Source organism: Ornithorhynchus anatinus, chromosome 11 (assembly GCF_004115215.2).
Source record: "Ornithorhynchus anatinus isolate Pmale09 chromosome 11, mOrnAna1.pri.v4, whole genome shotgun sequence".
NCBI lineage: Eukaryota > Metazoa > Chordata > Mammalia > Monotremata > Ornithorhynchidae > Ornithorhynchus > Ornithorhynchus anatinus.
Window position 1 is genome coordinate 38,016,884 of NC_041738.1, and position 24,339 is coordinate 38,041,222.

Consider the following 24,339-nt stretch of genomic DNA (forward strand, 5'->3'; position numbering starts at 1 on the left):
CCTCGGCGGCGCATCACACGGCCCGGGCGGCAGCAGGCGGTTCGCCCCCCCCCCCCCCCCCCCCCCACCCGGCCTTCCTCGGAGGGGTGTAGGCCCTCTCGGCCGGATGCCGTGGAGAAGGGCCCACGAAGGCCACCGTTTCCCACTGGGAGGGAGGACGGAAGCAGGACCTAACCGGGAGAGAGACAAGGACGTGGGAGCGAGGGCGGCGGGGCGGGCGGGCGGATGCTCGGGAAGCTTCGCGCTGCGGCGGGGGAGGGCATCTCTCCACTTCTGGTGGCCACGGACCCGTTCCACTGACGCTCCCCCTTCCACCAACCCCAACGCGGAGGGCTCCGCGGCCGGGATCCGAGCTCTCCTCCGTCCCGTTCGCGTCCCGTCTAGTCAATTCAATGGTAGTATTTATTGAGCGCTTACTATGTGCAGAGCGCTGTACTAAGCGCTTGGGATGAACAAGTCGGCAACGGATAGAGACGGTCCCTGCCGTCTGACGGGCTCACGGTCTAATCGGGGGAGACGGACGGGCGAGAACGATGGCGATAAAGAGAGTCGAGGGGAAGAACGTCTCGTAAGAACCGATGGCGACTAAATAGAATCGAGGCGATGTACAATTCATTAACGAAATAAATAGGGTGACGAAAATATATACAGTCGAGCGGACGAGTACGGTGCTGTGGGGATGGGAAGGGGGAGGTGGAGGAGCAGAGGGAGAAGGGGAAAAAGAGGGTTAAGCTGCGGAGAGTTGAAGGGGGGATGGCAGAGGGAGTAGAGGGAGAAGGGGAGCTCGGTCTGGGAAGGCCCCTTGGAGGAGGTGAGTTTTAAGTAGGGTTTTGAAGAGGGAGAGAGAATCGGTTTGGCGGAGGTGAGGAGGGAGGGCGTTCCGGGACCGCGGGAGGACGCGACCCGGGGGTCGACGGCGGGACGGCGACGAGGTGGGCGGCGGGGGAGCGGAGCGTGCGGGGTGGGCGGTGGAGAGAGAGTAGGGAGGAGAGGTAGGAAGGGGCGAGGTGATGGACAGCCTCGAAGCCTAGAGTGAGGAGTTTCTGTTTGGAGCGGAGGTCGATAGGCAACCACTGGAGTTGTTTAAGAAGGGGAGTGACACGCCCAGATCGTCTCTGCGGGAAGATGAGCCGGGCGGCGGAGTGAAGAATAGACCGGAGCGGGGCGAGAGAGGAGGAAGGGAGGTCAGAGAGAAGGCCGACACGGTAGTCTAGCCGGGATATGACGAGAGCCCGTAACGGTAAGGTAGCCGTCCGGGTGGAGAGGAAAGGGCGGATCTCGGCGATATTGTAGAGGCGAAACCGGCAGGTCTCGGCAACGGATGGGACGCGTGGGTTGAACGAGAGAGACGAGTCGAGGACGACACCGAGATCGCGGGCCCGAGAGACGGGAAGGACGGGCGTGCCGTCGACGGTGATAGAGAAGTCTGGGAGAGGACCGGGTTCGGGAGGGAAGACGAGGAGCTCGGTCTCGCTCCCGTCGAGTTTTAGGTGGCGGGCCGACATCCGGGCGGAGACGTCCCGGAGGCGGGAGGAGATGCGAGCCCGAAGGGAGGGGGAGAGGACGGGGGCGGAGATGTAGATCTGCGTGTCGTCTGCGTAGAGATGGTAGTCGAAGCCGTGAGAGCGGACGAGTTCACCGAGGGAGTGAGTGTAAACGGAGAACAGAAGAGGGCCGAGAACCGACCCTCGAGGAACTCCAACAGTTAAAGGATGGGAGGGGGAGGAGGCTCCGGCGAAGGAGACCCAGAATGACCGGCCGGAGAGGTGAGAGGAGAACCGGGAGAGGACGGAGTCCGTGAAGCCAAGGTGAGATGAGGTATGGAGGAGGAGGGGACGGTCGACGGTGTCAAAGGCAGCAGAGAGGTCGAGGAGGATCAGAATGGAGTAGGAGCCATCGGATCTGGCAAGAAGGAGGTCACGGGTGACCTTAGAGAGAGCGGTCTCGGTAGAGCGGAGGGGACGGAAGCCAGATCGGAGGGGGTCCGGGAGAGAATGGGAGTTAAGGAATTCTAAGCATCGATTGTAGACGACTCGTTCTAGGATTTTGGAAAGGAAGGGTAGTAGGGAGTCGCAGCCCTCGTGCCCCTGCCGAGAGCTCTCTTGTTCTTCGTCGCTCTGCCTCGGGCTGAACCCTGCCCTTCTTCCTCTAAACCACGCCTTAAGACGGCGTCTTCATTTCGGGAGCTTTCCCGGATCCCGGTGGCAGCCGGGTACCTCTCTTACCTGCCCGCCCCGGGGTGGGCTTTGCCCATCGCTTCTCCTCCCTCCCGTTTCCAAGACGCGCGTGGCGCGCTTGCTGCTGGTCTCTCAGAGGCCGTTAAAGGACCAACTGCCCTCGGCCTGCTCTGAAAGGTCCGGGGACGTCGAGTAGGGGACGTTTTCGGGCCCTCGTACGCTGCTGTCTCTGACACACAAGAAACCGAGCAGCCTTCTTGGGTCTGTGACGAGGGAGGAGAGTGCAGCGGGGGGGGAGATCGCGGACACCGGGCTAAGGAAGGGAGGCGGCCGCCCTCTCCCGTCCCAGCGTCTTCGTGAAAGAGTTTAAAGCCGTCCTCCCTCCTCTCCCTGGGACTTTCTTCATTACCTTCCTATTGGTAAAAGACTCAGAGGTTTTACCACAGGATGTTAAACTCCCGAAACAGACCGAAGCCCTTCCTTTTGGGAATCGGAGGTGCTAGAAACATACGGGGATTGGGTGCAATCCCGAGGAGCGGCTTCGGGCGCGGGTAATCGGGAACGCGGGACCCGGCCCTCCTAAATATTGCTTTAATGGAAAAGTTCGGGCCCCACAGAGCCAGCTCCGGGGCCGCCGGGGCGGTCCCGAGGCTCCTTCCTTGGCCGTGGTGCGCGGACGGGACCGGACCGCACCGTGGAGGGAGCACAGAGTAGGCCGGGTCCTTGGCCGGCGCCGGGTTTGGGTGAACGGTCCGATTGAAGGCCAGACGAGGCCGTGGGCGCTCATTCCTCTCCTAGGAGTTGGGGCTGATGCTGCTGCTCCGGGCAGGGAGCCAAGTCGCTATAGCGGAGAACCTGGCAGGAGGCAAAAAAAAAAAAAAGACAGTTTTGGCCTTAGGGCAAAAGCAATCAAACGCTAGGAGTCGGAGCCGGGCCGGGAGGTTCACGAGGCCGGTCGGGAATCCGCCGAGGGCGACGCTCATCCCAAAGGAACGCGCTTGCTCGGCCAAGAAGGCCACCTTGCCCCCAGCTCCTGGGGAACGCCAGTCGATGGGCCGAGGCGGCGCGCTAGTCACCGCGGGATGGGATGTGCTCCTTGTAGGAGTTCCCTGCCTCGGAAACGAGAAGAGGGACGGAAGTTGAATCGTGGAGGTTTGGCGGGTGGCGTGCTTTTTCCGAGATGAGCAGCCGTGCGGCCTAGGGGCTAGAGCCCCGGCCTGGCAGTCACAAGGGCCTGGTTTCTAATCCCAGCCAGGCCACTTGTCTGCCGGGTGATCGTGGGAAAGCCGCTTAACTTCTCCGTGCCTCACCTGTAAGATGGGGATTAAGAGCGTGAGCCTAACGTAGGACACGGACGGTGCCCAACCTGATCAGCCCGTATCTACTCCGGCGCTTGCTTCAGTGGCTGGTGCGTAGTAAGTGCTAAATACCACTTAAACCCTGCCACTTGTCAGCTGCGTGACTGTGGGCAAGTCACTTCCCTGGGCCTCAGTGACCTCATCTGTAAAATGGGGATGAAGACCGTGAGCCTCACGTGGGACCACCTGATCACCCCGTATCTCCCCCGGCGCTTAGAACGGTGCTCCGCACGTAGTAAGCGCTTAACGGACACCAACGTTGTTATTTAAAGAACGGCCAACCTCCGAGTTAACCTCTGCCGCGCTGAGCGGGGATCTCGGACGTTATTCGACGCGAATGAGCAGGGCGGGGCGAGGCCTCGCTTCAGGAAGCATTTGGTCTGGGCTAGCCCAGTGCCCGTGGGGATCTCATACGGAGGAGGGCCGGCCCGTTCCTGCCCACAGGTGGTCGTCCGGGAGCTGTCGGCTTGGACCCAGGTCATCGTTTCCCGCCGCGATCCCACCGAGACCCTCCTCCCGCCCGGACCGAGATCTGCGGCTGCCTACCCTCGACCGTTCAGCCTCCATCCGCTTCTCTTCCACTTCGCTCCTCAACGTCTTGTTCTCGTGCCGCAGCTGGGTCATCGTCCCGAGGAGATGGCTGGGCCGGGGGGGGGGGGGGGGGGCAGAGGGAAGCCGGGTCACGGATGCGTTCGCTCGGGAAGGACGGCAGAGCGAGAGAGGGGGAGGATTTGCGGCTGGGAGGTAGAGGGTGTGGACGCGGGGCTCAGTTACCTTCCTAACTCGAGTTCTTTATCGAGCTCTCTCGTCCCCGGGCCGAAGAATTAGCCCTGGGTCTGTTCCTGAGGCCCCTGTTCGCTTTCAGAGGGTTTGCTTGATTTTTCCAAGGAGACGTTCCCTTGGTTGGATTCTACTGTCCTAGTACTCTATCATTTTCTATTACTACCATTCTGTCGATTTGAGAAGCGACGTTACTTAGGGGATAGAGCACGGGCCTAGGAGGCAGAAGGACCTGGGTTCTAATCCCGGCCCTGCCGCTCGTCTGCTGGGTGACCTCGGGCAAGTCACTTTAACTTCTCCGGGCCTCAGTTCCCTCATCTGGAAAACGGGGACTAAGGCCGTGAGCCCCCCGTGGGACGGGGACTGCGTCCAAGCTGAGGTGTAACTATCACAGGGCTCAGAACGGGGCTTGGCACATGGTAGCTCAGAGCAGCGGCGTAGCTCAGGGGAAAGAGCACGGGCTTGGGAGTCAGAGGTCATGGGTTCGAATCCCCACTCTGCCACTTGGCAGCTATGTGACTGTGGGCAAGTCACGTCACTTCTCTATGCCTCAGTTCCCTCATCTGTAAAAGGGGGATTAAGACCGTGAGCCTCACGGGGGACAACCTGATGACCCTGGATCTACCGCAGCGCTTAGAACAGCGCTCTGCACATAGTAAGTGCTTAACAGATACCAACATTATCGTTATTATAGTAAGTGTTAAGTAATTATATATTATGCTAATAAAACTTATATATCAGTATAATATACTAATGATTGTGGTATTTATTAAGTACAGTACTAAGCACTTGGGGTAGACACAAGATAGTTCGGACACTGTCCCTGTTACACACAGTCCCCGGCTCACAGACTAAGGGTGGGGTCGAACAGGTGTTTATCCCTTCCCCACGTGTACAAGTGAGGAAACCAAGTCCCAGAGAAGTGAAGTAGCTTGCATCGGTCACCCAGCAGACAAATGGTGCGGCTGAGATTGGGACCCGGGTCATCTGACTCCCGGGCCCACGTTTATTCTTTTTTGATGGTATTGAGTGCTTACTACGTGCCTGGCACCGTACTCGGGGCTGGGAGAGATGCAAGATGATCGGGTTGGACAAAGCCCAAGTCCCACATGGAGCTCACAGTCTTGATCCCCATTTTACAGGTGAGGTATCTCGGGCACGGAGAAGTTAAACGACTTGCTCGAGGTCACGCGGCAGCCAGGTGGCGGAGCTGGGATTAGAACCCAGGCCCTCCTGACTCCCGGGCCTGTGCTGCTCTTTTCACTAGGCCACGCTGCTTCTGCGGACGGAAACAACCAGACTGACCAAAAGATTACAGTTTTCTGGATTCCCGCCTGGGCGGTGACTCTGTGGGCCTTGGAGTTTTACGGTGTCGTGACAGAAGAGCCAGGCGGCGGGCGTAACCTCTGGAGGAACATCAGCCACGCCAGATTGGCCGATACTCCCGTCTATCTCCTCTCGGCCGTCCCGCGGCCCTCCACCTTCCGCTTCAGGCCTGCGAGGGACCCTGTGTCCAGCCGCTGGGGGAATTCAACGAGGCGGAGACCACCCGCTTCCCCTGGAGGGGGCTTCTGGGATCCCGCAGCCAAAGGATGGGTGGGGCCCGTTGCGTTGGCCTCCGTTTCCTCCCGAATGCTCCCTCTGAGTAGAATATTCTACCTGGAAAAAGAACCTTTAGGGGAAAAGCAAGCCCGGGCCAAGGGACCCGATTCCAAAAACGCTTGGCCGGCCCTTCGTGGCCTCACCTATATCTGCCGGCCCGGGCTGCCCCACTCCCCAGTCCTGTCGGGGGTGGCTGGCCGAGCAGTTTGGGCAACTTTCCTCCAGAGCGAGTGGCGGGTTTGGGCGACTGAGGCCAGGCCAGTGAGTCCTCCGCTGACCCAGTAAGTGGAAAAAGCTGGCCACGGTAGAGGCTAGGTAGGTTTTTTTTTGGCCGAGTCTGACCCCGGCTAAGCCCTTGGGGTGCCCTGCTTTACGAGCACCCCCATTTGCTGCACGACCTTGGGTGAGTCACTTCGCCTCTCCGCGCCTAAGCTTCCTGTGGATCAAATCCCACTCCCGCTGTCACAGGGAGCCGCCCGTCGGGTAGGGACCGCTGGACCAGATTATCCCGAATCTAACCCGGGCCTCGGTACACGGCGCTCGGCCCACGGTAAGCTCTTAGATACCGTCGTTTTTTTCGGATGGGGCCGTTCTCACTTACTCCTTTTCACGGGACAGCTGGGCGATGTGTTCGGTTTGCGTGAGGACCTTCTGACCCAGGTTTTCATTGGCCTCTCTGTAACGAAAAGGCCACGTGAGGCCAGTCTGAGGGTTCAAGGGTTAATAGTGTGGGTATTTGTTAAGCGCTTACTATGTGCAGAGCACCGTTCTAAGCGCCGGGGGAGATACAAGGGTCATCAGGTCGTCCCCCGTGAGGCTCCCAGTCTTTATCCCCGTTTTCCAGATGAGGTCACTGAGGCGCAGAGAAGCGAAGGAGACTTGGCCAGAGTCACACAGCTGCCGAGTGGCAGAGCCGGGAGTCGAACCCATGACCTCGGACTCCGAAGCCCGGGCTCTTTCCACCGAGCCACGCCGCCGAGGGTCCTGCCGGAGGGCAGCTCTCGGCCGCCAACGGGGAGGGGGCTCTGGTTCGGCCCAGGGGCCCGGGTGCGTTCGGAAAGGAGATCCCGGCTGCTCGGCGTGGACGTGGCTAAGCCAAGGAGGCCTCGGAGGCGTGGTTGGCCGAACCGAGGGGGACGGTGAAGATGAGCAGGAGCCGTCTTCGTCTTAGAGAAGCGGCATGGCTCAGTGGAGAGAGGCCGGGCTTGGGGGTCAGAGGGCATGGGTTCGAATCCCGGACCTGCCACCTGTCAGCTGGGTGACTGTGGGCAAGTCACTCCTCTGTGCCTCGGTTCCCTCATCTGGACGATGGGGATTGAGACCGTGAGCCTCACGTGGGACGACCTGCTCACCCTTTATCTACCCCAGCGCTTAGAACGGTGCCCTGCACCTAGTAAGCGCTTAAACGCCAACGTTATCATCATCATCTCGGCCGGCCGGGACGACCGACCCGCAGGGAGACGCATCCGGGCCAAAGGTGGGCCTGGAAGGGGGCCGGCCTGCGATCAGACCGCCTCCCCCTTGGGGTCCTCTAGGCTGGGGATAACCAGAGCCATCCTGGACCTCGGGGCCGGGGAGGGGGACAACGTTTACCTTGGGGAGGTTGGGCCCCGGGCCGGGAACGCTAGGGATCCGAGCGGAGGGGTCCCGCGCTCACTCCAGACAATTCCCTGCCCACTCACTTCTGTCCTTTCGCCCACTGATAGACGTTGGTCACCACCAGCCCGATCTCCCGATGAAGCCTCTGGCTGTCTGTCCGCGCGGTCCCTAGAGAGGTCGTCAGCGCTTTCACCTAGGAGAAAGAACGGGGCTCACGTGACGGCGGGAGAGGCCCGAGAGGGTGAGAGGGTGGCGGCGGAACCGGACGCAGCCCCGGAGCCGCCAGCCGGGCCTTCCGGGGTTCGCCCGGCGCCGGTGAGGCGCGGCGCGCCAGGATTTCTCCCCGGGGCAACGCGGTCCTACTAGGCAAGGGCGCGTCTAGAGGAGCGGATGGGTAGGGCTGAGCTCGAGTGAGGCCCGCGACGAGGAAAATGCTCACGAGGAGATCTCCTAGCCGACGGGACCCTCAGGAAGCAAGCCAGTTTCCATCCTCGATCCCTACGCTCATTCGGTGTTTGCGGACCCGTGGAAGGAGATGCGGAGGGCCAGGAGGCGGCCCGGAATAAGACCATCGGGAGGCCCGTGGTTGGAGAGGGGAAAACGTATCTCACGGCGTGATTTAGGGAAGCGGTGTGGCTTAGTGGAAAGAGCCCGGGCCTGGCAGTTCGGGGTCATGGGTTCGCATCCCGCCTCAGCCACTCGTCAGCTCTGAGACCGTGGGCGGGTCACTTCGCTTCTCTGTGCCTCAGTTACCTCATCTGGAAAACGGGGATTAAGACCGTGAGCCTCACGCGGGACAACCTGATGACCCTGGATCTCCCCCAGCGCTTAGAACGGTGCTCTGCACAGAGTAAGCGCTTAACAAATACCAACGTTATTATTCTTTTTTAAAATGGAATCTGTTAAAATGTTTATCATAAGCTCAGGCCCCGTACTAGGCTCTGGATAATCGGGCTGACACAGTCCATGTCCCACATGGGGCTCCCAGTCTTCATCCCCGTTTCACAGATGAGGTAACTGAGACGCAGAGAAGTTAAGTGATTTGCCCAAGGTCCCACAACAGACAGGTGGCAGAGTCGGGAGTAGAACCCAGGTCCTCTGACTTGCGGGCCCGTGCTTTTTCCGCTAGGCCACGCTGATTCTCGTGAGCCACAAATGGCCGTTTGAAAACGTTGACTTGGTTCCGCGGGATAGAGCTCTGTCCGAAAAAGCTGTTACTAGAAGGCGGTGGGGCACATCAGTGGAGCTCAAACTCAGCCCTCAGTGGAGTCTTCCCGGAGGTCCCTCTTCGGGAGCAGCGTGGCTCAGCGGAAAGAGCACGGGTTGGGGAGTCAGAGGTCGTGGGTTCAAATCCCGGCTCCGCCGCTTGGCAGCTGTGTGACTTCGGGCAACTCGCTTCACTTCCCTGGGCCTCAGTGACCTCAAGTAAAACGGGCATTAAGACTGTGAGCCCCACGTGGGGCAACCTGCTCACCTTGCATCCTCCCCACTGCTTAGAACAGTGCTTTGCACATAGTAAGTGCTTAACAGATGCCGTCATCATCATCACCCTTATTATCTGGGGCCACCGAGGAAGACTGTCTGAGGGGCCTGAGGTTTGGGAGCAGAAACTGAAGTTTGGTGGCGGGTGGGTGGGGGTTTGGAGTTTGTTTGATCTGATTAATTTGTACCTGCCCGGCCACTTAGCGCTTGTCACGGTAGACTGAGCTCGTTGTGGGCGGGGACTGTGTCTGCTATATTTTTATATTGTGCTCTCCCAAGCGCTTAGTAAGAACGTGGGCATTTGTTAAGCACTTACTACGTGCAGAGCCCTGTTCTAAGCGCTGGGGTAGATACAGGGTCATCAGGTTGTCCCCCGTGAGGCTCCCAGTCTTTATCCCCATTTTACAGATGAGGTCACTGAGGCCCAGAGAAGCGAAGTGACTCGCCCACAGTCACCCAGCTGACGAGTGGCAGAGCCGCCATTCGAACCCCTGACCTCCGACTCCCAAGCCCGGGCCCTTTCCACTGAGCCGCGCTGCTTCTCTACAGTTAAACACCACCCCCGTTTTCAATCGGCGATATTTACTGTACATCTCCCGAGTGTAGAGCACTGTACTGAGTGCGTGAGAGCGGACGACGGTCGACAGACACGTTCTCTGCCCGCAGTGAGTTTACAGTCTAGAGGGGAAGGCAGACATCGGGCCTGTCGAGGGCGGGGACTGTCTCTCTTTATGGCTGTATTGTTCAGTGCTCAGTAAATACCACTGAATGCATAAACGAGTGATTTCTATCAAGGAAGGCGGGGATGGAACGGGGTGGAGAGACGGGCAGGAAGTCCCCATTACCTCTTCCTCTCTAGCGTGTAGCTTCTCTTTCAAGGAGGCCATTTCCACCTTGCACACGACAATTTCCTCCTCCTTATCCGCCAGATTCTGCAGGTCTTCCCCGTGCAACTTCTGCCAGTGCAGCATCTGAGTGTTTATCACCCCCATCCTCTTGTCAAAGGCCTGGACCTGCCCCGGGGGAGAAGGTGACGAGAAGGACCCGGTCGTCCCAGGGCCCCCGAGGTCTCTGGCCCAGAGCGAGCCTGAGGAGCGAGGATCCGTAATGAGGTATTCCTAAAGGCCCTAACGGCTCATGTCGGTATCGGGGTCCCCCCGCCCCCCCCCCGGCACCCGTTAGATCCCCGGGTTTCTGAAATAATATTCGATATCTAGGCAGCAGCAGAGGGCGCCAGCCGTCTGCTGCTTCCAGGAGTAGGTGGGCAACTGAGCGGGCACCTGGAAGAAGAGGGCGAGGGAGGAAGAAGATAGATGGGAGGAAGGTAGCCCTTAGCGAGGGACAGGTGGGGTGGGAGAATGACCTGGTGGGATGGAGCGCGGCCCCACGTCCCGTTGGGTCAGATGACGGCTGCCCCCCGACCGCGCCCCCCAGAATCATCTAGCGTGTCCCGACCGACCTCCGGCATCTCCCTCACCTCGTGCTCGCTCCGCTCGTGGACGCTTTGGAGTTTTTTCAGCTCCCCGTTGAGCCTTCTCATCCGCTCCTCGTAAGCCGCCGTCTCCTCCTCCAGCCGCGCTTTCCCGTGCCGGGTCTGCAACAGCTCCGCCCGCAGCTCAGCCGCCTCCCGGACCTTCTCCTCCAGCTGAAGGCCAGAGAGGAGAAGGAACCGTGAACAGCCTCCCCTCCGCCCCGGGCGTCCCCCAAATCCCGGGCTCTTGCCCCTAGGGAGACGGGCTCCTCACGTCTGGGTCGTCGTCCCCGTGAGCTGCCCGGGGAGTCGGAAGCAGGGCGGAGGAAGGGAAGGGTACAGGTGGATTCGAGGTGGCCCAACGGCCCGAGGCCAGGCCCGGAAGCTCCGCTTCCCGCGGCTCGTCGGCCCCCGGCCTGCTCCCCCAGTTCTTCTACAACGTGGGAGCTTCATTCTGGCGGGACCCTGGTTTATGAAAACCCTGGTTTATAATTCTCAGCCCACGTCCAGCATGGTGTGCGTGCCCGGGACCGTTCTTCGGACGCCCTACCTTGCCACGTCCACACCTGTGTTGCCCCGAGGAAGCCCCCTAGCCCGCCGCTGCGCTCGATCCAAAATGTGTTCCGCCGGAGCTGAGCTGACTTGGCTTACGATTTGGAAAAGAAATCGTCTCACGGCAAAGCCAGAGAAGACCGCCTGGCAAGGGTGTCTGCCTTTCCCTCGCCGCCACCCTGGCTCTCTCCTCTCCCCTTCCCTCCTTCCTTCCCCCTGGCCTTCGAGGATCACCACCTTCCCTCTCTTCAGCACCTTCTGCGAACTAACCTCGAGGATTCTCAGAGAGGCCTGCGAGGAGATCCCGTCGGAGAAGTTGGGGCGGCAGGGACTTGCGCCCCGAGGACGGAGCTGTGGTCCCCGGAGCACTAAGTGAGAGAGACTTGGCCAAGGCACTGAATCTGTTTTCTTCTTTTAATAATGATAATTCTGGTATCTGTTAAGCACTTAACTATGTGCAGAGCTGGGGTAGATACAGGGTAGCCAGGTCGTCCCACGTGAGGCTCGCAGTCTTCATTTTACAGATGAGGGAACTGAGGCGCAGAGAAGTGAAGTGACGTGGCAGAGCCGGGATTCGAACCCATGACCTCCGGCTCCCAAGCCCGGGCTATTTCCACTGAGCCACGCGGCTTGCCCTTTCCTTCTCCCTCCTGTCCCTGAAGGCTTTACTGTCCTTATGAAATGAACCCTCGTCTTCCCACCCTTCCGTGACTGGTTCACCACTTTCTTTTTTTCTTCTTTCTTCTTGGGTGGGGTGGCACTCTCTGCCTTCTCCTGACTTCCGTCCAGGTACTTGCTAAATCCCGTTATTGGTCTTTAAGGAGGCCCATTTGTCGGCTCTACCCCACCATCCGGGGGTGCTGACCCCCCAGGGGAACGGGCCACCTCCCCCGCCCTGCCTCGGTGCACGGATCCGCACCCTTCACATTCCCCTCGCCCCTGAACTCGTTGCTTTTATCCCCCTTTTCCTCCATCCGTTTCGAAAAAGCAAGCCCAGCCCCGGATCACCTCCGTAGCATACGCTGCCTCCGCTCCTGAGCTCATGCTGAGGTGCTGTTGCTGGGAAAATCCGGGCACCAGCCTGACTTTGGCCATTTCTGATTCACCCTTGGGTGCCAGAACTCCGCCCTTTCTTCATCTCAGCCCTATCGCTTCTCCCTCAGAGATTCCTCTGGCCGGGTCTGCCCCGATTATTCCCGGCTTTTAAGTCCCTCCTGCAGCCCCCAGTTCTCGTTCCCCCGCCTCTTGTCCCTTACGTACTTAACTACTTTTACCAAATAACAGTGATATTTGTTAAGCTCTTACTACTTCATGCACCGTACTTAGTACTGGGGTAAGATATATTCCACAATCACATATATACTGGGCCTGCATGGGGTTTACTCTCTAAGGGAGGAGAACAGGTATTTAGCCCCATTCTAAAGATGAGGAAACCGAGGTACAGAGAAGGTAAGTGGTCAGGTAGGAGGCAGATGAGCTGGGATTAGAAGCCAGGTCACCTGACTTCCAGTCCAGGGCTCTTTGCCCTAGGCCATGCTGTTTCTCACATTTTGTTCATATCGTTAGTAAAAGTGAAATCAGTAAGCACAAGCATTCCAAAGTTTTCCTCTCGTGTCCCCAACTCCCTCCCATCCCTAAACGCTACTCTCGTCCTTTTCAGATCTGCGCCCTCTACCCGTACCTCTGACCTCATCGCCTCTCGCCTTCTGAAAACACTTGTTCCAACTTTTCTTCCCTCCCTCCCAGCAGCATCTTCGCTCGCTCTGACGGTTTCTTTACCTCTTCCTTCAAACATGATCATGTTTCCCCCTACTACAAAAGCCTCCTCTTGATCCCACTGCACCCACCGTCTCCCGACCAATTCCCTGCTCTCATTCCTGTCCAAAATGCCCCGTTCTTCTCACGTTATTCTCAGTCAGGGCTTCGGCTACCATCCCTAAACAGAATGACTCCCAACTCTGTCTTGCTACCCTCAACCCTCCCCACCTGCAAGTCTCACATTTCCTCACGCCTGCAGGGCGTCTTCATGTTTTGAAAACTGAATTCCTTTCCTTTTCGTCTCCGATCCTCTCTTTCTATCCCGGCCGACGCCACCATCTTCCCTGTCTCCAAAACCCTTGACGCTGAGAAGCGGTGCGTGGCCTAATAGAGAGAGCGTGGCCTTGAGAGTCGGAGGACCCAGATTCTAATTCTGGCTCTGCCATTTGGCCGCTGTGTGACCGTGGTCAGGTCACTTCGCTTCCCCGTGGCTCAGTTTCCTCACCTGTAAAATGGAAATTCAATACCTGTTTTCCCCACTTAAACTGTGAACCCCATTTGGGACAGGGACCGTGTGCTGAGTGATCATCTGGTGGCTTAGTATAATAGTACTTGGAGCACAGAAAGCACTTAAATACCACAATTACTATTTTTACTTATTGTTATTGTTAACATCCTTGATTCTTCAGCCTCGTTCCACACTCAGCCAGTTGGCTGCTAAATCCTGTCAACGTTTCCTCTGTAGCATTTCTCAGATCCTCTCCGTCCCAACGGCCACCGTCCTGGTCCAGACACTTGTCACGTGCCAACTTGATTATCGCCTCAACCTCCCCGCCGGTCTCCCAACCTCCGACCTGTAGTTTACTCTGCTTCTTGGATCACCTAAGTCATTCCGCGCCCTTCTCGCTACTCTTCAAAAGCTTCCACCGACCGCCTGCACCTCTCCGCATCAACAGAGATTCCCCATCACCGACTTTTAGGAATTCCATCGGCTTCTTCCCTTTCACCTAGCCACGCTCTTCTCCTTCCACGCTCCGGCTCGCACTGTCCGTTCTTCCCACCCTCATTTTGTTGTGCCTCGTTCTTGACTCTCCTGCCTCCAACCTCGGACTCACTCCTTCCCCCTTTAAATCCACCAGAATGTCTTCACCACCCTTCTTGCAATCCTACCTCCTCCGGGAAGCTTCCCCCAATTTATTTTCCTTCCTCCTAGCTCATATCCTACCAACTATCATCTCAGTCCTTTGGTACCACCTGAATACTTTCTTTGGGCACTTCTTTGTCACTCGTCGTACCAGTTTGCACACTCTACTGTTTGAGCACATTTTCCTCCTACTGGTAAAATATCTGACATCTCTCTCTCTTTCCCCTGTCACATTCTAAGGTCCTCGTGTGCAGGGACTGGGTCTTCTATCTGTATTCTACTTTCCAGGAATCGGTACAGAGCTCTTCACCGAGCAGGAGCTCAAGAAATACCACCGACAGATTGAAAAGCAGCCTTGTCTCCTGCGGGGCCTAGCCTCGCATACAAATGATGGCCGTCGGGGCCTTGGGCTACGTTCATTCATTCAGTAGTATTTACTGAGCGCTTACTACGTGCAGAGCACTGTACTAAGCGCTTGGAATGTACAAAGCGGCAACAGATAGAGACGGTCCCTGCCCACTGACGGGCTTACGGTCTGATCGGCTACATCTCTCCAAAGGCAGGCTCTGTGGGCGGGGTGAGATGAGGTTCCTCGCCTACCTGCTCCAGGGCTCCCTTCAGATTGTCCTGGTAAGACGCTGCCTTCTTGGCTATGTCTTGGATGGCCTCTTTGGCGCCCACCACATTCTGTAGGCTCTGCCTCTCTCGTCCCCGGGCCTCATTCAGTTCGGCCTGGAGCCGGAGCAAGGCCTTCTCCCGTTGGGTCACCTTCAGAGAAGAAAGCGTTGCGATCACCGCCCCGGGCAGAGCCGCTTTGGTGCTGCCTTCTCTGCCCGGGGCACCTCTCACGCACCAGCTCAACTCTGAGCTAGAGCCGGAGGGCCTGCTCCCCCCCCGCCCCGTTCCTCCCCGCCCCCAGCTGCAAAGTCATTCCGCCCGACCTTGTGCCGTTCTCCCTCTTCTACCAGCCTCACTTTCCGGAGGAGGCAACGTGGCCTAAAGGACCAGAGCACGGGCCTGAGAGTCAGAGGACCTGGGTTCTAATCCCGGCTCCGCCGCTTGCCTGCTGGAAGACCTGGGCCAAAGTCACTGCATTTTTCTGTGCCTCAGTTCCTCATCTGTAAAATGGGGATTCAATACTTATCCTCCCTCCTACTTAGACTTTGAACCTCACGTGGCCAGGGACTGCATCTGGCCCAGTGGAAAGAGCACGGGCTTTGGAGTCAGAGGTCAGGGGTTCGAATCCCGGCTCGGCCACTGGTCAGCTGTGTGACTTTGGGCGAGTCACTTCACTTCTCGGTGCCTCAGTTACCTCATCTGTAAAATGGGGATGAAGACTGTGAGCCCCACGTGGGACAACCTGATTCCCCTGCATCGCCCCCAGCGCTTAGAACGGTGCTCGGCACATAGGAAGCGCTTAACAAATACCAACACTATTATTATTATCTGACTTGACTAACCTGTATTTACACCACTGCTTAGAACAGTGCTTGGCACATAGTGAGCACTTACATTTTTTTATTATCATTATCATTATTATTATTCAGAAACGGGGTGGGGTTTGGGCCCAGGGTACCCTAAAATGCAGACTGGCAGGTTGGGTTGTGAGGATGAGAGACCCTCACTCCGGGGTAGCTGTCAAGTTGTCATCTTTCACTTGGATCCTTCGAGGGCTGCATTTTACCTGCGCTGGAGACAGTTACTTCCTGGAGAAGGGTTTCCTCTTTAAGGATGAAATGGGGACTGGATTGAAGGCGGAGACTGGACTTGGCCTTGGTTCTCGGGGTGACCGTTCAAACTGTGTGGAGGTGAGCCCGGCCAGAGGGAGTTTGGGGAATTGGCGTCTGACTTTCCTTCATCAGCTTGGGGACACCCCCCCCCACCCACCCGGCTTGATTTTCTCTCCTCAGCAATAGCTCTGACTTTATTACTTTATTCCGTAGGAACCTGGAGACGTATGACCTCAGGAGTTGGTGAGATGAGAAACTTTAAATTGGATAATTTCTAAACCCTCAGTACAAATGCCCCAGGGGAAGACTATTTCTTAAATGAAATAATTTTATCTTCTGTCAGAAGAGACGTTTACTTCTGGAGAAGACCGAAGGACACCGATCCTTCAGCCAGTGAACTGAAGGGAGCCTCTCTGCTGCCCAGAGTGTAAGGAGGGACACTCAAACGGGAGGTGAGAAACGAGGAAGGCACGGAAGACAGTTTCCTTAGCACGGGCACCTCGGTGCAATACTGTTCTCTCAACTTCTCTGCCCGAGAAGAGCTCGCAGGAAAGAACGTGCTTCAGAACAAGGCCGGCCTGACAGGCGGCTCTCCGTAACCCGAAGGGGCCTGCGTTAATATGCTGCTCTAATTAAAGGGAAATCTACCCTCAAGCAGGCCTGTCTTGTTTGCCACAGTGAAGGAGTGTGGCCCGGCGGGAAAGAGCACAGGCCTGGGAGTCAGAGGACCCGGGTTCTAATCCCACTTGTGTGTTGTGTGTCCTTGGGCAGGTCACTTAATATCGCTGTGCCTCAGTTCCCTCGTCTGTAAAATAAGAACTCGATACCTGTTCTCCCTCCCTCTTAAGCCCCATGTGGAATCTGATTATCTTGTATCTGCCCCACTGCCTGGTAGAGCGCGTGGCACATAGTAAGCGTATAACAAATACCACGATTATTAGTAGTAATGATAACACTGTCAGGGAAGGAATTCTGAAGTGAATGTTTGTGCTCCCACGCTTTCATGTCACGCTTAACCGTGTGCCAAAGTTTCTGCAGATGCTGTGCTTTCAAGGCTGGGGAAGAAGATGGAATAGCACCCTGAGATTACAAGGGCAGAAGGATTCTTGGGGAACAGGACCCTGAGATGGGCAACACCTCCATTTCCACGGTCCAGTAAAGTGTCATCGCAGCATCCCGGGGAGGGAGAGGGGAGTGCCCTAGATTTCCATCACCCCTTGTTCAGATAGAGAGGCCTCGAAGCGTCAACTCCTCAGACAGCTGTAGTTCTCCTCTTAAGGGGCCAAAGAAAACCATCCTGCCCCTTAGGGCTGTTTCCTTTTTCATACTCGCCCCCCAATCCCCCGGGCCTTTCGTCTTTCTCCAACTGGCAAAGGAAACTTTAGGGAAAAACCAAGGAGTCAACACTAGTTTTCGCTTTTCTTTTTCATTTCTGCCTCCTCCTCTTAACCGTCAGTGAAGGAGAGGTAAAGGGCCAGCATCGTCGACCCTCCCTTTGTGGGCCAGCTCGGCAGCAGTCCACTGGCCACCGGAAAGAAATAATCACCTAAAAAGTTCTCAATTCTCAGAAGCAAAACGTTCGGGAGAGAATTCACCTGGACACTTCCCAAGTGGCCTTGGCGGGGGGGACTCTTTGAGTCGCTATTGGCTACCCGTGCATGGCCTTTTTGTCCCTTTGCTTCCTGCCAGCTAAGTGTTCGGGAGGCTCAGCTCAGAGTTTACCACCCCGGATCGAGGCAGGCAAGAGCAGTTGATATCTTGGGAGAGATTAGGGGCCAGAAGATTTAGGACAGCCGCCCGACACGATCCGCTTTAGGTGTGGTGATCAGAGAGGTCCCTGGCACTGGAAACTTGGGCGAGGTCCTCATGTCCTCAACACTGACTGAGCAGGCACAACGGAGGACTGGTGGATGATTTGAATTCAAAGAAAGCTGGAAATTCTGGAGGGCGCGTTGCTTAGTCGGGAATTACGGGGAGGTTAGCTGGGGTAAAAAAAATACCGTGGGTTACGGTGTGGGTGACGGAGGCAGCAGGGGGTAAATTTTAGAGACCGCGGCATTGGGTTCTGGGCTGGGCAGGGCCCTCAACATGGCAAGACACTGAGTGAGAATCACTCGGCTCCCACCCCTTCTGATGGGTCTTCTGCAGAGCAAATCTAAAGTCGTTGGAAGCGGGCTTCAACTGCGATGAACGAAGGCTTCTCCATCTCTAACAGACCTAGGCTCTGGACTCTCCTCTTCCTTCAACTAGGAGCGATGCTCAGCTCGGGAGCTTACCTAGCTCCCACAGGGAAACCCACTCCTCCATTTTAGCGTCCTGACCCTTCTCTCCAGCCTCCCTCCCCCACCTCTCCCACTTGTCTGTGGGCTTGATACTCCTTAGGCCTCTAGCCCGCCGGACCTAGGGCGGCATTCCCGCCCCACCGACAGTCACGCCCCTCTCTCCCCCCGGGAACCGACTCACCGTCTGTTCACTTTCTCGCAGCTTCAGCTGGAGGGTTTCTAGTTCTCTTCCCAGGTCCTTCTCCCTGTCTCGGGTCCTCTGCAGTGCCTTCTGCTGAGTCCGCTCCTGCTCCAGCTCCCACTGAAGGTTCTTTTTGGCGGCTTCTTGTTCCTGAAGCTGAAGAAACAGGGGCCCTAGGTTTCAGCAGATGTGCCTGGCCTGGGGCCTCAAAGGCAGCTGCCCAAACCGTTCCCAGGCTCTGGGCTGCTGCTTCACATTCATGGCTCTCACAAAACGTTCCCACCCCTTCAGCCTGTTTCCCCCTTTTTTTTTTTTTTAAATGGTATTTTTTAAGCCCTTACTATGTGCCAAGCACCGTATTAAATGCTAGGGTAGGTAGCTTGTATTTACCCCAGTGCTTGGCACATAGTAAGGGCTTAACAAGTATCGTGATTATATTATTATTACAAGCTAATCAGGGTGGACACAGTCCGTGGCTCACATGGGGCTCACGGTCTTAATCCCCATTTACAGATGAGGTGACCGAGGCATAGAGCAGTTAAGTGACTTGCTTAAGGTCTCACAGCAAACAAGTGTTTGTTGGTATTTGTTAAGCGCTTTCTACGTGCAGGGCACCGTTCTAAGCGCTGGGGTGGATACAGGGTAATCAGGTTGTCCCACCCGAGGCTCGCAGTCTTAATCCCCATTTTACAGATGAGGTCACAGAGAAGTTAAGTGACTTGCCCACAGTCACCCAGCCGACAAGTGGCAGAGCCCGAATCAGAACCCAGGTCTTTCTGACTCCCAGGCCTGTGCTCCAACCACTAGGCCACAGTACTTTCTCTTGTTCGATTCCTTTTAGTCATCACCTCCTTGTACGGTTCCAGAAGACTAGGAAATGTTAGCCCCGGCACCCTGACCCCACTCCGGTCTGGGTCCCTTCTTCTTTTTAATCTCTTCTCCTTTCGGTCTTTGCCCCTCGTTCGTAGGAAAGAGGAGAAGGCCGGCATCCCGGCCCCCCCCTCCCTACCTGCTGCCGGATGATTTTCATCTGCTCCTGGCTGCTCCCCAGCTCCATCTGCAGTGTGGCCACTGACTGCTGGTGCTGGATTGACTCCTGCATTGCGCTCTGATGTTTCTGTCTGGCCTGGGACAGGTCTGACTTCAGGAGCTCAATCAGCTTCCTGGAGACTCATTAGAGACAGAGGCAGGATCAGGTGAGCCCATTTAGCCTGTCCCGGAAGGGAGAAATCCTGGCCCTTCACTATGGGATAGAGACGATGAGGGAGATGGAAAACCTGGCCGCTCTGAATTCTTCTCCCTCCCCTGCTGTACTAAAGCCTCGAGTCTGCCCAAATCCACCCAGCTCCCCAGCCCCGGAGACCTCCCGCAGCCTGCTGCCTCTCGATACCAAGTCTGAGGCTGGAGCCGAACCTCGCCCGCGGCTGTCCCGGCTACCTGTTTTGCTCCGACTCTTCCTCTCTGTTAGCCATCTTTTCCCGGAGCGTCCGGCCCTCGGCCTCCAGCCTGTCCACGGCCTGCTCCAGCTGCAGTCCCTCTTCAGTGCGATCTCTCAGCTGTTTCTGCAGAGTCTGCCAGTTCTGTTCTGCCAACGGGGCCCCCTCTTTTTGTTTGGCCAGCTGCTGACCTGCAGAAGATGGGGAAAGGACCAATTTTGAGGAAGGAGGAACCCCTGTCTTTCCTCCCAATCCACAGCTCTCTGGATTTGAGGCAGGCAGCCCCCGTAAGAGGCTATAGAGCATGCGGTAAGCACTCGGTAAATACCATTGAGTGGTTGATAATAGCTCCTGGGCCCTCATTTTCAACGCTCCCCTATTCTTCTCTATCGCCATTTTATTTTCCCCTACCTCATTGCTGCTCCCTTCCCAAACCATTTCTTACAGAAATGGCCCACTCGGACTCCCTACTCAATCATCCTGCTTTTGGTGCAGAAATCCACACACTCAGCTCTGCCCTCTCCACGAAAATCAACTCCCTTGATCTCGCACAGCCAACCTCCGCTTCCTGAATCGCTCCCTCCACCCGTACGCTCGCGACACGGAGCTCTTCGGGCGGAAATCCGGGCACCAGGTCAACCTCGGCCACCTCAGACATCGTTACTTACTAAAATTACTGCCCGCTCTCCCGCGGAGCATCATTACCTTTGACTCGGTTCCCTTGCCTACTTCCCTAACCTGTGACTTCAGACCTTTTAGCTTATTTCAGACCTTTAGCTTCCTCCTGAAACCTCCGGTAGCCCCACCTCTCCACTCTCGCCCCGATGGTCTTGCCAACTAACTTCATTGACCAAACCGAGACTTTCAGGTGTGAACTCCCCAAGTCTCCTCCCGACCTCCCTAACTTCCTCCCAATCAATTAATCAGTGGTATTTATTGAGCGCTTACTGTATGCAGAACACTGCACTTAATCGCTTGGGGAAGCACAATACAGTTCGAGTTGGTAAATACCATCCCTGCCCAACAAGGAGCTTAAATAATAATAATGATGATGGTGGTATTTGTTAAGCTCTCACTGTGTGGAAGCACTGTTCCAAGCAGTGGGGTAGATATAAGATAAGCACTACGAGAGGAGCTTCCGGTCTACATATCCCACATCCACTTTTGTATTCTTTTTGGTCATCCTTCATGAGGAGAGCTCCTGCTTCCTTTCAAAATCTACCCCGTTAACCCGTGCCTTCAATCTCATCCCTTTTCGTCTTCTAAAAGCATCTCAGCCCACTCTTCTTCCCTCCCTGTCTGCATTTTTAACCTAATGACTCCTTCCCCTTTGCCCACATCTTCTCTGTCTGATCCCACTGCCCCCTCAGCTACTGTCCCATCTCTGTTCTCCCATTCTGGACAAAACTCCCCAGATGGGTTGGATACACTCACTGCCTCCACTTCCTCTCCTGCAATTCCCTTCTTGGTCCTCTGCACTCTACCGAAACTGCTGTCACCAAGGTCACCACTGACTGCCTATTTGCCAAAAAAAAAAACCCCAAAAAACTCATCCTAATTTTCCTCCAGCTCTCAGCTGCCTTTGATGCCGAGGAGCCCTTCCTTCTCCTTGGCAACACGATCCGACCTTGCAGCTCCCCTGTTGACCTCCCTGCCTCCTGTCTCTCCAAATTTCACTCTGTTGCCCGGATCGTTTTTCTATAAAACTATTCAGTCTATTTTTCCCCACTCAAGGACCTCCGGTGGTTGCCCATCCGCCTCCGCATCAAGTGGAAACTCCTTACCACTGGCTTTAAAGCACTCGATCACCTTGCTCCCTCCTGTCTCGCCTCTCCGATTTCCTACTACCATTTATCCCGCACGCTTCACTCATCCAATGCCAACCTTCTCACCGTATTTCGATCTCCTCCATCTCGCCGCCGAGCCTTCGCCCACACCCCGCCTCCGGCCTGGAACCCACTCCCCCTTCACGTCCAACGGACGATCGCTCTCCCCACCTTCAACGCCTAATTAAAAGCGCATCTTCTCCAAGAGGCCTTCCCCGACGGAGCCCTCATCTCCCCCTTCTGCATCACCCTTGTACTTGGATTTATTCATCCCACCTTCGGCCCTGCAGCGCTCAGGTAATAATAATAACGTTGGTATTTTGTTAAGCGCCGACTCTGTGCAGAGCACCGTTCTAAGCGCTGGGGGAGATCCAGGGTCATCAGGTTGTCCCATGTGAGGCTCGCAGTTCATCCCCATTTTACAGATGAGGTCACTGAGGCACACAGAAGTGACTCGCCCACAGTCAAGTGGCAGAGCGGGATTTGAACCCATGACCTCTGACTCCAAAGCCCACGCCCTTTCCACTGAGCCACGCTGCTTGTCTCAAATAATAATAATCCTGGTATCTGTGGAGTGCTCACTTTGTGCCGGGCACTGTAGTCGGCCCCGAGGTGGTTACAAGCAAATCAGGTGGGAGACAGTCCCTTGTCCCACGTGGGGCTCCACTGTACGGATGAGGTAACTGAGGCACAGACGAGCAAAGTGACTTGCCCAAGGTCACAGAGCAGACAAGTGGCGGAGCTGGGATCGGAACCCACGGCCTTCTGACTTCCAGACCCTTATTCTATCCGCTACGCTACGTAGGGAGGGCGTACCTGTCCGTCACTTACTTGTATTAATGTCTGTCTCCTTGTGGGAAGGGAACGTGTCTACCAACTCCGTTTTATTGTACTCTCTCAAGCCCTTAGCACAGCGTTCTGCACCCAGTAAGCACTCGGTGACATCGACCGATCCCGTGGCTCAGTGGAAAGAGCGTGGGCTTTGGAGTCAGAGGTCATGGGTTCAAATCCCAGCTCGGCCACTTGTCAGCTGTGTGACTGTGGGCAAGTCACTTCACTTCTCGGTGCCTCAGTTACTTCATCTGTAAAATGGGGATTAAGACCGTGAGCCCCACGTGGGACAACCTGATTCCCCTGGGCCTACCCTAGCGCTTAGAACAGTGCTCGGCACATAGTAAGCGCTTAACGAATACCAACATTATTATTATTATTATTATTAATAAATGATGAAAATAATTACGGTACTTATTAAACACCCACCACGTGGCCGGCCCCGTATCAAGCGCTGGGGTGGATCCGAGCAAATCAGGTTGGACACAGTCCCTGTCCCACACGGGGCTCACAGTCTCAATCCCCATTTTACAGGTGAGGTAGCTGAGGCCGGGAGAAATGAAGTGACCTGCCCAAGGTCGCACGGCGGACGAGCGGCGGAGCGGGGATTGGAACCCGCAATCTTCTGACTCCCAGGCCTGTGTTCTCTCCGCCCCGCCATGCTGCTTGGAGAAGCAATGGAAACAGCCCGGGCTTAGGAGTCAGAGGGCAAGGGTTCGAATCCCGGCTCCGCCACCCGTCGGCTGTGTGACCGTGGGCAAGTCGCTTCACTTCCCTGTGCCTCGGTGACCTCATCTGTAAAACGGGGATGAACTGTGCGCCTCACGTGGGACAACCTGATGACCCTGTATCACTGCAGCGCTTAGAACAGTGCCGTGCGCATAGTAAGCGCTTGACGAATACCAACGTTATTATTATTATTGTCGTTATTGAGGTGTGGATGACTCACTGGTTAGCTGGTGGCTCCGGAGAGCCTCCTGCAGGTCTTCCTTCAGCAGCTGGATCTCCGATATCCGAGAAGAGTTTTCCGTCTCTCGCTTCTCCTTCTCCTCCTGCGCCTCCTGGAGGGCCGCTTCGAGGTCTCTGGCCCGCGACCGCTCCCTCTTCACTTCCAGCTCCTTTTTCCGGAGGTCACCCTGGAGCCGCCGCACTTCGCTCTCGGCCTTTCGGAGGGAATCGTTTCTCTTCCGAAGAGCCTGAGCGGATCAAAGGGTCAGCCCCGTCCTCCCCCGGCCGGCCTTCGGACGTACAGTCGACGACCGATCAATCGAGTGCCTGTCATCCGGGCCGGAGCTCATCCGCTCTCCCCCGGCCAGCCTCTGGCCACCTCTCTGCTCATCAGCCCCTCTCTCAGAGGACGGGCAGGGTGAGGAGGTGACTCCGAAATCAGAAATCGATCCGTTTCACTACTTGTTAGCAGCTCTGCATTCGAGGTAGCGGGGGAGGAGATGGCCCGTTAGCTACGCAGGGCCATCCGACCTCTGGACACCCGTGAGCTCCTCCAACATCTAAAAGGTGGAGGCGGCCGGCATTTCCTCCCTTTGAATCCCTTCGGGCTGGGAGGGCGGGTCGGGGTAAGGTAAGAGAAAGAGTAAAGGGAGGATGGGACCGAAGATTCGGGGCCCCGGTGTCCACGCCAAGGTCCCCAGAAGCCACATCGCCTTGTCCGGTCGGTCAAATTTGCCTCGTGGGTTTTTTTTTTTTTTTTAACGGTATTTGTTAAACACTTTTATTACACGTACATATACACACTGTACTAAGCACTGGGGTTGATATAAACTAATCGGGTTGGATACGGTCCGTGTCCCACGTGAGGGTCACGATCTTAATCCCCGTCTTCCAGATGCGGTAACCGAGGCACAGAGATGACTCGCCCAAGGTCCACACGGCAGACGAGAAGCGGCGTGGCCCCGTGGAAGGAGCCCGGGCTTGGGTGTCAGAGGTCGTGGGTTTTAATCCCGGCTCTTCCACTTGTCAGCTGGGTGACTTCGGGCAAGTCACTTCACTTCTCGGTGCCTCAGTTACCTCATCTGGAAAATGGGGATTAAGACGGTGAGCCCCACGTGGGATGACCTGATTACCTTGTTACCCCCAGAGTGCTTAGAACAGTGCTTGGCACGTAGTGAGCGC

General features: G+C 56.5%; 1 protein-coding gene and 1 long non-coding RNA gene across 4 annotated transcripts in view; one reads left to right on the forward strand and one right to left on the reverse strand.

Moving 5' to 3' along the window:
• Positions 1-2,746: 2,746 nt before the first annotated feature.
• Positions 2,747-24,339, reverse strand: part of PMFBP1 (polyamine modulated factor 1 binding protein 1) — a 45,409-nt gene continuing 23,816 nt past the window's right edge. For 2 of the 3 annotated variants that reach the window (XM_039913467.1, XM_039913465.1), the window contains 11 exons: positions 23,159-23,405; positions 19,554-19,743; positions 19,126-19,279; positions 18,117-18,272; positions 14,524-14,691; positions 10,476-10,643; positions 9,844-10,011; positions 7,600-7,709; positions 6,519-6,593; positions 4,082-4,175; positions 2,747-3,032 (listed from right to left, as the gene is read on the reverse strand). In XM_039913467.1, coding sequence (XP_039769401.1) covers positions 2,961-3,032; positions 4,082-4,175; positions 6,519-6,593; positions 7,600-7,709; positions 9,844-10,011; positions 10,476-10,643; positions 14,524-14,691; positions 18,117-18,272; positions 19,126-19,279; positions 19,554-19,743; positions 23,159-23,405 — 1,602 coding nt within the window. In that variant the 3' untranslated portion in view covers positions 2,747-2,960. The remainder of the gene's footprint in view (positions 3,033-4,081; positions 4,176-6,518; positions 6,594-7,599; positions 7,710-9,843; positions 10,012-10,475; positions 10,644-14,523; positions 14,692-18,116; positions 18,273-19,125; positions 19,280-19,553; positions 19,744-23,158; positions 23,406-24,339) is intronic. The other variant, XM_039913466.1, reaches the window with a different exon arrangement.
• LOC114815094 lies at positions 9,884-16,307 on the forward strand. Its single transcript, XR_005660536.1, has 2 exons — positions 9,884-10,110; positions 15,867-16,307. It is a non-coding gene; the product is annotated as an uncharacterized LOC114815094 (long non-coding RNA).